This window comes from Trematomus bernacchii, unplaced genomic scaffold, assembly GCF_902827165.1.
Source record: "Trematomus bernacchii unplaced genomic scaffold, fTreBer1.1, whole genome shotgun sequence".
NCBI lineage: Eukaryota > Metazoa > Chordata > Actinopteri > Perciformes > Nototheniidae > Trematomus > Trematomus bernacchii.
The window spans coordinates 3,107,769-3,120,148 of record NW_022987573.1 but is presented as its reverse complement, the minus strand read 5'-3'; the positions used below and the strand labels follow the sequence as shown (position 1 = coordinate 3,120,148).

At 42.2% G+C, this 12,380-nt stretch overlaps 1 protein-coding gene across 1 annotated transcript in view; it reads left to right on the top strand.

Annotated features, from left to right (window-relative positions):
- LOC117479386 (cadherin-4-like) overlaps positions 1-12,128 on the top strand; it is a gene marked incomplete in the record, with an annotated part of 211,729 nt that extends 199,601 nt beyond the window's left edge. Inside the window, 6 exon segments of the mRNA XM_034126335.1 lie at positions 3,639-3,879; positions 4,602-4,838; positions 5,749-5,888; positions 6,172-6,336; positions 8,022-8,054; positions 8,056-12,128. Of these exon segments, the coding sequence (XP_033982226.1) occupies positions 3,639-3,879; positions 4,602-4,838; positions 5,749-5,888; positions 6,172-6,336; positions 8,022-8,054; positions 8,056-8,229 (990 nt within the window).
- Between the last annotated feature and the right edge of the window lie 252 nt (positions 12,129-12,380).

The window sequence follows — 12,380 nt, the reverse complement described above, 5'->3', positions numbered from 1 at the left end:
TGAAACATTGCAGTATTTATAGGTGTGAGCATGTGTGAAGAATGCTCTCATTTGTTACACGTTGATGTGAGCACTAGTGTGTGTTTGTTTGCATGTGTGTGTGTGTGAGAGGGCTTTTTTTGGTGATGATTGACAATTTCAGACGCCATGACATGTAACCTGCAGTGTTGATGGGAAGGGAGGCAGCGGGATTAGAGGTTGACTCACTCCTGCTGTTTGAACTTCACAAACATCTAATTTCTCCCCCTGTTATTTCCTAGACTCCTTTTATATTTGTGTGTCACCTATTTCCGTAGAGAAGTGTTTTCTCATCCTGACCTCTGTAAAGTGCACAGTTTAGAGCGGTGTATGTTTGGCTAATATTGGAACTGTGGGCATCTGCAACTCACAAGGTAAATGGGCGTCTACCAATCAGAGGGTCAGTGGTTCAATCCCTGCAGTCCACATGAATAAGGGTCCTTAGGCAAGATGATGAACCCCAAATAGTTCCTGTAGGCATGTTTACGGTTTTGAAGTGAATGTATGAAGTTGTTTTGGATGAAAGCATTATCTAAATGACATGTAAGGGTATTTCAAATAATCCAAAACATGAGACCAAGAGTGTGTGTATACATATTTGAGTGTGTAGGCCACATCAGTGTGACTTTGTGGGGGTTGCTGGAGTGCCAGCTGTCATAATGTGAGAGGGATTATGGTAAGAAGAACTATGAGACGGTAAGGCTAGGATGGGACATGAAATCAGGTTAAGAAGCTGTTTTGCTACCATATTTTTATGTCGACCCATGACATATTAGGCCTTCCTCACACCCTTTTGACACGCACTCTTCATTTTTAGACACCCTGTGGTATTGTTTGTGTATAGTATATGGTAGGCTTGCTACACGTCTTTCCACCCTGCCTCACATCTCTGAGCCGCCATCAGAAAAAAGGAGTTAATACAAATCCTTTTGAGGAATTTACACAAACATAATTATTTATTTAGCTGGTTAAACCCACATAATTCTCCTATCAGCTGTGGCAAGCTGCTTCCACATGTCCCCCATACATGTGCTGGGATTAACAAAGCTGCCTGCATAGGAAAAAGCCTGTGTGTGGTGTGTGTGTGTGTGTGGTGTGTGTGTGTGTGGTGTGTGTGTGTGTGTTACGGTGTGTGTGGTGTGTGTGTGGTTGTGTGTGTGTGTGTGTGTTGGTGTGTGTGTTGTGTGTGTGTGTGTGTGTGGTGGTGTGTGTGTGTGTGGTGTGTGTGTGTGTGTGTGTGTGTGTGTGTGTGTGGTGTGTGTGTGTGTGTGTGTGTGTTGTTTACTGTTGTATTGTAGATGCTACCAAGGTGCAGCTGTTTTTGCATACAGTATGTGCAGACAAAACAAAGGTGATTACAAAATGCTTCTGCTAGGGTTGGGACCAACAGTAATAGGGCAGGGGTATATCAGCGTTTTATAGAATTGTTTGGCTACTTATAGTTTTCCTCAATATATAATCTGCACTTCTGGTTGGTAACAAACATTTTAAATCTGATGCAGAGTATTTGCCAGGCTTAGCAAATCACCTCCTCCTCAAATTACACTGTGACTCGTACTGTATAGGCGTGGCGCAACCAAGAGCCAAGAGTGCTTTCTTCTGGATAAGTGCTATAGCTGTATGTCATTTGGCAGCTGCTATTACCTTTTTATGTGAATGGTCCAGTTTAAAACTAACTATAAGTAGAAATAAGATGATTATATTACACATTTATGATTATTAACCTTTAAAGCGACTGGTGCGTGGGCTTTAAAATTGACGTAGACTGCTCCAGTGCTCCAGTTCCACATATTGTACATTACTGATCACTCCATATGTCTTCAATCAGTTGAACTTTATCTATAATGATAATGGTATCGCAATAATATTGGTATTGTTACGAGTCAGAAGGAATTTCAACTCCCGACGGTCTCACTTACGGCTTGTCTTTAGCTGTGTCTCACTCCTGTGGCAAATGTCTTGCTCTGTTGCCGTGTTTAATTGGCAGATCTGTCAGCTTTGCATAAATCTTTGTAAATTACATCGCCCTTATCTCATCCCAAAGATGGGCCCTTGGGGTCGCTTGATTCCATCCAATGGCTCAGCCAGTGGGGCATGGCGGGGAAATGACTCGTAATTGGAGGCAGCTAAGGGTCGTCACCCCCTGACACACACTCAATAAACAGCTCTGAGCTTTATACTCCTAAGCCCCTTTCTTTCTTTACGTTCCTCCGTGGCACATTTTCACACCACACTTACCCATTCATGCATTTTCTCCTTACTCCTCCATCTCGCTCTGATTCACCAAATGTCTATTCTTTACTCCCAATTCTCTATAAATGTTTTTTGTTGATGGTCTGTTGCTCTGTTCAATCAATGCAAAGGACTTCAGGATTGTGTCTGCAGATGAGGTGTGTGTCTGTGTGCGTTAGTGCATGTTATTACAGTCGGAGGCTGACAATATTGTAGAAATGCAGCACCTGCCATGGCTGCCTGCAGTAGCATCAGACTACATTCCTCCAATTGCCTTAAAAATCTCCGCAGACTCACAACATTGAACGTGCAACACTGGTGGCAATGAGTTGATCAAAGAGAATATCACAACTTTGATAAAGTCTGCATCTGCATGTATAACAAAATGATTGTGAAACTTGTATGCAGATACGGCAACTGTGTGTTCCTAAAGTGAGTATAGTCAAATACACCTATAGGGCATTTTGATCATATTTGGTTCTGAATTGAGCTTTTAATATTACAAATAAAAGAATGCCATATACTGCAGGTTTAACACATCGGCTTCACACCCTTTTAAACTACCCAGAAGAGAGTAGGAAAAAAAAGGATGTCTTTGGCTGAATCTGACAAGCCATCTCAGAACAATGGAGTTAATAAATGTGTATTGCCTCTGGTAAATAAATAACATACTTTATGCAATGGTCTGATATACTCTGCAATGTGGAAAAGACGTTCACATCTTTTTAAGTGATTTATTATGTGTAAGCAGGGACTTATTTGTTATGTAGGTATGTTATCATGCAGTGGAGACGCACACATTAGCTCATCGGCATACAGTGTGTGCTATGATGTGATTTAATATGGGAGAAAGCAGGACTGCGTGCACTACAATGAGAATGGCCTTTTCACCTCTCAGAAATACACTGTTAATATTTCAGGCAGCATGCTTTTATCTGCAGAATCTCAGATGGCTCTCCTAGTTTTGTGTAAATACACACAGACAAGCACTTGTTTGATTGTGTTACAGTCATCATTATTGTACCTAAGCAGTCTCCAGGCCAGTGGATGTGCCGTGCCTGCTCTGGATCCACTCTGATGCTTTGGATTTTGCTCTGAAGCTAAAAGAGGAGCTGCTAAGCACAACTGTCAAAAGTAGTTCTGTCAAGGGCAGAAATTCTCCTCCAGGTCTACGGCTTCCCTACCTCCAACATCACCATGTGGAAAGACACATTTCCTTTCACCTCTTCTCTTTCTTGTGTTATCTCGTTTTTTTTTATTTCATTACCTATCTCCCGTCTGTCTTCCTTCATGTCCTGTCCCTCTTCCCTTTCAAACATCCCTCTCACTTCACACTTCCGTCATCTTTCCTCCCCTCCTGATGCTATTTTCTCCTCTCTCTGCTCCCAGGCTCTCCTGCAGCCAGCGGCACGGGCACTCTGCAGATCTATCTGATAGATATTAATGACAACCCCCCAGCACTCATACCCAGGGAGTCTCAGATCTGTGAGCGGGTGAACAAGAACGTCCACGGGGTCAACATCACCGCTGCCGACGCCGACACAGAACCCAACGCTGGACCCTTCGTCTTCGAGCTGCCCAACTTCCCCGCCAGCATCCGGCGCAACTGGACCATTTCTCGGATCAGCGGTGAGGAGTGTGAACGTAGAACCCCGACATTAGAGAACATGTGAACATTCATTTATGATACGTTTTACAGTGGCAATGTTACAATTAGTACAAAACATAGTGTAGCATTAGTCTAAACATTTAATACTAATCTTTATCCATTATTTTATAAACTAACTTTTACCTAAATCTCGTCAGATGCCTCTTATAAAACTCCTTCTTGCACATGTGTACTATTACTGTACTGTATTATACTGAAGTTATTAAATATGGTAGGAGTATGGGCGATTATTAAATACTATCAAGTTTAGGTTATGTATGTAACTTATTATGTTATGATCATATATGATATATTATTACACATTTTTTTTAAGATTATATATTTAATTTCTTGTTATAATACTGTTTCCAAATTCATGATTTCCAGCAAATTGCATTGTAAATCAACATTTAGTTTGTTTTATACGAGTAAAAGATTTGTGATTATGTAATGGGGTGCTGTGCATGAGATTTCCTAAACACTTGCCATATCGGGTATATTGATATAACATTTAAAAAACATTCAAATTAATAACGTGACAATGATTTCAAACGTGTTGCCTAGTCCTATGTGGAAGCATGTTTTATGTTTTGGTCAAGAGAAACCTATTTGAAATGTGATGCTTATATTGTAGTTTTTTTATAATAAATGTGAATATTAGTTACATCTTGTAACTTTTCCCTTTCCTCTCTTCTCTGCACAGGTGACTACGGCCGCCTTGGCCTGCGGTACCAGATATATCTAGAGCCCGGCGTGTACGAGGTCCCTGTGATCGTGTCGGACTCGGGGAACCCTCCGATGTCCAACCGGTCCGTCATCAAGGTGAAGGTGTGTCCCTGCGATGAGCACGGAGACTGCACCACCCTCGGAGCTGTGGCCGCCGCCGGCCTGGGGACGGGAGCCATCATCTCCATCCTCATCTGCATCATCATCCTGCTCAGTGAGTATGAGCTGCTCACATCCCACCCACTGACACCTCAGAACTTCCAGACATGTCACACACACACATATATACATGCACTAAGGTAAAAGTTAAGTCTGCTTGTGATTTGATTCTGCCAAAAAGAGTGCATTCCAAGGTTCAGTCATTAAACATTCACCAGACTGTGATACAGCAACATGAACAATAGTTTGTATAATGGATTAATGCCTCCACTGCTGCACTCTTCTCCAGCATCTCCTGACAAGCAGGTTTCTGTCTTCTTTTCCTGGTAGGGCGTGTATCTGCTGTTATCTGTTATGGCTGGTTATTCATGCCGCTGGCACACTTTGATGCCATGGGACACATTATTCAAACATACAGACGTCCTGTTGACAAACTGAGTGGCTGCTGCAGGGTTCTATAGCATATTTAAACTGTTGGATGTTGTGACTGGATTATACTGTGTGTGAATGATCCATCCTTCATTATTTATACTACACTAAGTTTTGGAAGTGATTCACATTTTATTTATTTTAAAGTTTATTTGACCAAGTAAAGTTTTACATTTCTCTCTCAAGGAAGACCTTTGTAATTCATTGTTCTAAGAAATGTAACAATGCTAAAACCAGAAAAAAAAGACTCCCTATATGTAGGGAATTACATTTTGTACTGGTTTTAGGGGAAATATCTCAACTAATAAATTGAACTCCATCCAATTATTATACACACATAATATAATATCCTCCTCAGGATATTGCTAACAACATGCTAAATTAAATTGCTGAACATGGTAAACGTTATACCTGCCTAAGATCAGCACGTAGCATTGTCATTGTTAGCATGTTAGCATGCTCACCGAAGCATTTAGCTCAGAGAACCACTGCGCCTAGGGTTAGGGACTCATCACACTGTGTGTGTGTTGTCGCAGGCATGGTGCTGTTGTTCGTGTTGTGGATCAAGCGCAGAGAGAAGGAGAGGCACACCAAGCAGCTGCTTATCGACCCTGAAGACGATGTCAGGGACAACATCTTAAAATACGATGAAGAGGGGGGAGGAGAGGAGGACCAGGTAAGATCCTGGGAGACAGACACCCATACACACACTTACTTTGTTGACCTTCATGCTAACCTACATCTATGTGTGTGTGTGTGTGTGTGTGTGTGTGTGTGTGTGTGTGTGTGTGTGTGTGTGTGTGTGTGTGTGTGTGTGTGTGTGTGTGTGTGTGTGTGTGTGTGTGTGTGTGTGTGTGTGTGTGTGTGTTGTGTGTGTGTGTGTGTGTGTGTGTGTGTGTGTGTGTGTGTGTGTGTGTGTGTGTGTGTGTGTGTGTGTGTGTGTGTGTGTGTGTGTGTAGGACTACGACCTGAGCCAGCTGCAGCAGCCTGACTCCTTGGAGCACATCATCAGCAAGCCGCCGGGCGTCCGCAGGGTGGACGAGCGTCCCATCATCCCCGAGTCCCAGTACCCAATCAGACCTGTCGTGCCCCACCCTGGAGACATCGGGGACTTCATCCACGAGGTGAACTCACACACACACACACACAGCGGACACACAGCGGACACACAGCTCTCCCACAGCGAGCCGGCCTCTCACTTCCACTTCCCATCGATCTGATCTTAATGTGATTACTCATTTCTGGACGCTGTTCAATATGTAAACTCCAGGATGGTGACGGGGACAGCTTAGAGTTTTGTTTTACTTTACCGCTGCTCTCACGGCACCGGCTTTATTCACACACACACACACAACTGCACCGTTGGCACAGTGATGCGAGAAAATGCTGATTGACAGACTCGTGACAACACGTTCACACTCGAGAGGTGTTGGCAGCTGTTCAGCTTTGATCCATCCAGCCTTGACTCTGTATATATTTATAAATATATCTCTCTCTCTCTCCCGCTCACACATGTACTCACCTGATCTCGCTCCAGCAGTCTGGTAAAACACCAACACAGCAAACACATGGTGTTCCTGCCACGCACTGTACCCCTGGGGGTTGATGCTTTTTAGGTTTCCAGCCACAGCATCTCTGTGTATTTCTGTGAAATGGATGAAGTCCACCTGCCTAACCTTCAGGACAATAACTCTCATTTGTCTTTCCAAAAACATGAACAGGTTTGCGCACCGACAGAAACAGGTCTCTTAAGATCGTATTCATAAAGGGGAACAACATATTGATATATTGGGTTTGATAAAACCGAGAAGCCAGAATGAACTGGATAATGCATCCTGTTCGTTCTGCTTTTAATAATTGGAACACCCACATTATACAGACCCTACATTTGATACAGAATAAATGTTCAATGGGATTATTGTGATTGTTTCTGATGCAATGCTTGTGTGTGATTGGCTGTGTGTCTCATATCTGTTTTATTTCCTCTGCTGTACTCAGGCCTTTAAAAAGAGATTCCTGAGAAGAGAATACTTTATAAAATAAAGGCTGTAATAATTTAAGTCTTCTGAGCCTAACAGGGACCTGCCTTATGAAGCCTGTTGTGATTGAACTATGTATCCAAAGTTAAAGAGAAGTATCTTGTTGAATATTTTATTTTAGAACTAAATTATAAGGACAAAATGTTCATGCTGGTGTGAGATTAGATGAGATTCAACTTTAGTATCATGGCACAGAGTAAAAGTACTATCACAACATAAAGCAGTACAAATGCACAACTTTTTGATATGACGTATTTCCAAAATACGTCCATGTACAATGCCATGTCTCCTTTATTAAACTCTATACAGTATATGTATATATACAGTATGATGTATTGCCTACAGCAGAATTCTGAGGTATTGAGGCATTACCATGTTATGTTACTTTATACCTCTACTATCCAGTCATATCATACTTTGCGTAACCCTACGTTTTATTGACTACAGATGACAACTTGAGATTTTGCATACAAACATCAACTTTTAAATTAGTAAGCATTGTTGCAGATTAAACCATCAATTAGTGTATATAAAGAAAACAATCTGCTTCACGATGGCCAGCTGCAGCAAAATGAGCATTTGCATTTTCTAGAGCTTTACCCTCTCAGAAGGCTTCAGGACATTTTAGCCTCAGCTTCATCACTTGGATACTAAATTACTGGAGTTGTCTTCCAACAACTTCTGGGTTTTTCAACCTTTTTTACATTATTTTCTCCACTGCAGACCTGTGAGTACTGACCCCTCCCTCCCCTCCTCTTCTTCATGTGTAGGGTCTGCGAGCGGCGGACAACGACCCCACCGCCCCCCCCCTACGACTCCCTGCTGGTGTTTGACTACGAGGGCAGCGGCTCCACCGCCGGCTCCGTGAGCACCCTCAACTCCTCCAGCACGGGGGACCAGGACTATGACTACCTAAACGACTGGGGCCCTCGCTTCAAGAAGCTGGCCGACATGTACGGAGGAGGCGACGATGATTAAATAGTCACATATCAAACACACACACACACACACACACACCCTCGTCCCGTCAGCTGGCCTGCCATGCTCTGTCTCTACAACACATGGAGCTCTTACACCCTTACTGAACACGAGTTAACAATGACATGTTCCCACTGACCAACCAACCAATCCAGATTCCCCCCCGCAGAGGTCCGGCGGCAGGATTCTGTTTCCGGGCTTTTCTCAACCGTCTCCTGCTCTAAGCCTGCAGAAGAAACTCTGACTTGCAGGATCTGTTTGTATTTTCAAACGCTTGTGCTTTCTTTCCTTCAAAGGTTTTGTGCTAGATATAGATTTTAGTTTTGGGTAGTCAGATTTTGTTTTTCTCTTTAGTTTGAGCAGCTTTATTTGTCCCCCACTCCCCTTTGATTCTGTTCTCCTGAGGGTTTTCACTCCTCCCTCAGTCAGCCCCCCCCCCCTGCCTCTCTGCAGAAGTTTTAGGTTGAGCTGCTTGCTTTGTCTGAGGGGAGCAAAAAGGGAAAAAAAGAAGAACACAGATATGAAAGTCCTTCGTGCACGGAGGATCCTGTTTTATTCTTTCTTGAACTGGAATTACTTAGAACAGAAGCACTGTTGTTTAAAAAGTGCCTTCAGTGGTGCGCATCTTTTAGCAGACTCCCGCTAACTCAGGATTGGTTGCCATTCTCTGGGCTTACATGCCCCCATATGACCCCTGACCCTTTAACGCAGACCTTCCCTTGTCATTCTCATCGCCCTGCAGCTCTGTGGTAGCTGCAGGAAGTGTCAGTGTCAGTTTCAGAGGAGAGTAGACAGGCCTCTGAGGGCGCTTTATGTAGACGTACTGCACCTAGGCCTACAGTGTGTCTGTCAGACGATTCATTAACTCTTCAAGTCTGGCATATCTGTGTTCCTAGATCACAGCCGACTTGAATGTGATTCCTGAAATCACAGAAATACTTCATGGGACTGTCTTAGAGAAGAAATGCATTGCGTGTCTTTGTTTATCGTGGCTTCAATAGCAGCTGTGTTTGTTTTGAGCGCTCAGTATTTGCACAAAACTCGATAAGGCTTGTAACTGAACTTTGAAGATTGACATGTCACGTGTGTTACCTCTCTAATGTTATTGTATATGAATGAGGGTTATTTAAAGAGAGTTTGCCTTCAAGATCATTCAAGGTTTGCATGTTTGTCCCTTTGCCCAAAGGTAATTAACATGGCAGCAGCTATTGTGTGGTAAATGTGTCAAAGAAAAGTATTTAAACTGTACAAACATGAGGGAAAAGAAAAACAATGTGACTCAGCTCTGACAGCGTTACATGAAGAGTGTACGAGCCCCATTCTGAGATCCCTTTCTCTCTTTCATTTCCTTTCTCTTTTGTTGATTCACTGTTGTTTCTCAGAAAACTTTTAATATACAGACTTTGGTGCTGGTCCATGTCGCAGAAATTGAGAGAATTGAGCCTGAGCCAGGGAATTAGCGCCTCACAATCTGTCTCCGTTCAGGCAGCATTTCATTCATTGCAAATTTTCTCTTGAATTCTTTGGCTCCAAGTTCAAGAGGTTTTGAAAAGAAGTTAGAGGAAGGAAAAGTCTGTTACGAAGTATTATGAAAGCATACATGCAAAGCTAAAGCTTCAGTAAAAGACAGTGTGGATGTGACTTTAAAATTGAAAATGCAGCACTACCCATGGGCGTTTGTAATCCCATTTCAGACCCCCCAGAATCGCATACAGAGAACTGAAAAGAAAGCACTTTAGCCTTTGTTTTAAATTATTGAAATATGCAAAACATTTTGAAGAAGGGACCAGGGAGATGCTGCCGAATGATAGAAAGGTTCAATCATTCCTTATCTTCTGAGTGTTCGATGAAACACTCCTCGGTTGTTTCAGCTGGTTGACCAGGTCTTCTATTAATTATGAACGCTTGAAGGAAATCTCAGTAACGACCATGTGCTTCAGAAGAGGCTCTTTGTTTTTCTCCAGCTGCTTTTCACCCGTTACCTGCTCATAGTTCACATGAATGGCTGTAGATAAATACAATCGTTCCCAAATGGTAACAATTGTTTTAACTTTATGTTCAAAGTAGATGGAAAGGAATTCACTTGACAAGATATGGAAATGTTAATGCAAATATTCATAATGCCATTAGAATGAAATAAGGATGAGGTTTGACAATGAAGAAGGGAAGAAAGGTCAAAGTGTAATTAAAGAGATTAACAGGGTATAAACGTGGTGATTTAGATGAATACATAAATGGTTCAAATTGCACCTGGAGGTGTCGACATTGACAGCGGCGGTGTTCAGGATAGCTGTCGGCTTCCAGCGGAGACAGAGCGGTTTCCACTGCGTTCTGCTGGAGAAGCTTATCTATCCGATTGCTCCTCAGCCTACGGAATATCTTTACAAAATAAACACAGCTGTTACTTTCTGCTATTTGTGATTATTTCTGACATATAAATGTTGTATATTCGGAACATTTTTATACATTTGGTTATCTGATTTATCTGTTTCTTTGTGGTGTTTGCGTTTGATTTCCAGTTTTGTTTTTGAATGAATTCTTGGCATACTTCACCACAAAAAGCCATGTGCATTTTAGAGAATCCGTGCGATTCTGTGTGAGCTTACAGCCGTACCTGCATCGCTGTTCGAGGTTAGCTTCATCACTTCAGACCAACTTGTACAGTCTATACTAGCACACACTCACTCCTCTAGGCCTTACTGTATATATGCGAGTGTTCAATATAACATGAGCTCTTTCAGCAATGTTCTAAAACAGCTTCAGAGCTCCAACATTACTGAAGGCCATCCAGTGTTCACAGGATAAAGGCGGGCTCAATGAAAATGCTCATGCTTTCTAACAGATGTAAAGATGGGGGTTCAGGGCCAAACATAGCAGGAGGTGGCCCACACACACACACACACACTTTACACAAGGTCACTTTTGTAACTGTGTCATACATACAAACATGACACAATGCCATTATGATGCTGAATGTTATCAAAGACTCGCAGTGACAAGTGGCAGTGAACCTTTGACTCCCGTTTAAATGCAGTTTGTGTGAGGAAATGAAGGAAGATTGATCATTACTTGGACTCGGTCCTCTTGTATTATTGACGCTCTTTTGCTTAAGTTTCGAGGGAATTAGCAAATGATAGAATGACGGAAGAACTATTGCACTGCTGTCTTCATGTTGGCTCTTCTGCCTGTGACTGGTGTTAGTTAAAGGACACTTATATACGGGGGACTGCCTGACCGAGGACACACACGTGACCGAGGACACACACATGACGGGAGGCTCCAGCAGAAGACGTCTGCTCTGCTTAAGCCAGAACTACAAATACAGACAGGCAGCAGTGTTTCATACGAGTTCTCCCAATACTGCTCAAGTCCAAGTGTACATAATGTAGTATTTGCTTGATGCTAAACAGACCAAGTTAGGCAAACTGTACCTGTACAATTGGAGCTTTTTGCATGTGTCTTTTTATAATGGACAGATGAGTTCTATTACAGTAACCATACAACATTTTAAAATCTGTTGCAGCCCGCATGACCGAGGCTGCAGTCCAGAAGGGATTCTGGTGTACCATACTCAAAGTTTCAAATGAAGGAGAAAAAAAAAAAAATCTGAAAAAACGATTGCACAGTTATCGAGTTAAAATACTTTTTTTGTAAATTGTCAACAGCACAAATATTTTGTATTGTTGTTTGTACCATTTTGTAAGAAAATGAAAAGAAAAGAAAAAATAGGGAAAGAGTCTGTTGTTTCGAGCGTGTGTTTATAGTGCCACTGCAATCTTGGTTTCCAAATACCGTACAGTATGCGCAGCCTTGCAGATCAACCTTGTAATATAGCTGCTGAGCTGGAGACCCCTGTCAGCACCATGTGTTATAAATAAAATGTCCCCTCCTTATAAGAACACTGCCTCCTGTCCTTTCTGTGCAGATTTCTGCCAGCAATGCTTTGTCTTTACACTTGTGTTATTTTTGAAGAGGTTCATTTTTTACCAGAAATGAAATGTCAAAGTGTCCCTGGTGGTCGGAGAACTTTTCCCAATGTTAAGTCATAGTTTAACTTTTCACAAAAACATATTGTTAGTTTTGGTTAAACATCTACCATTCATAAGTTTCATGCATACATTTCAAACTCCTGAATAAAAACCATATTGTGC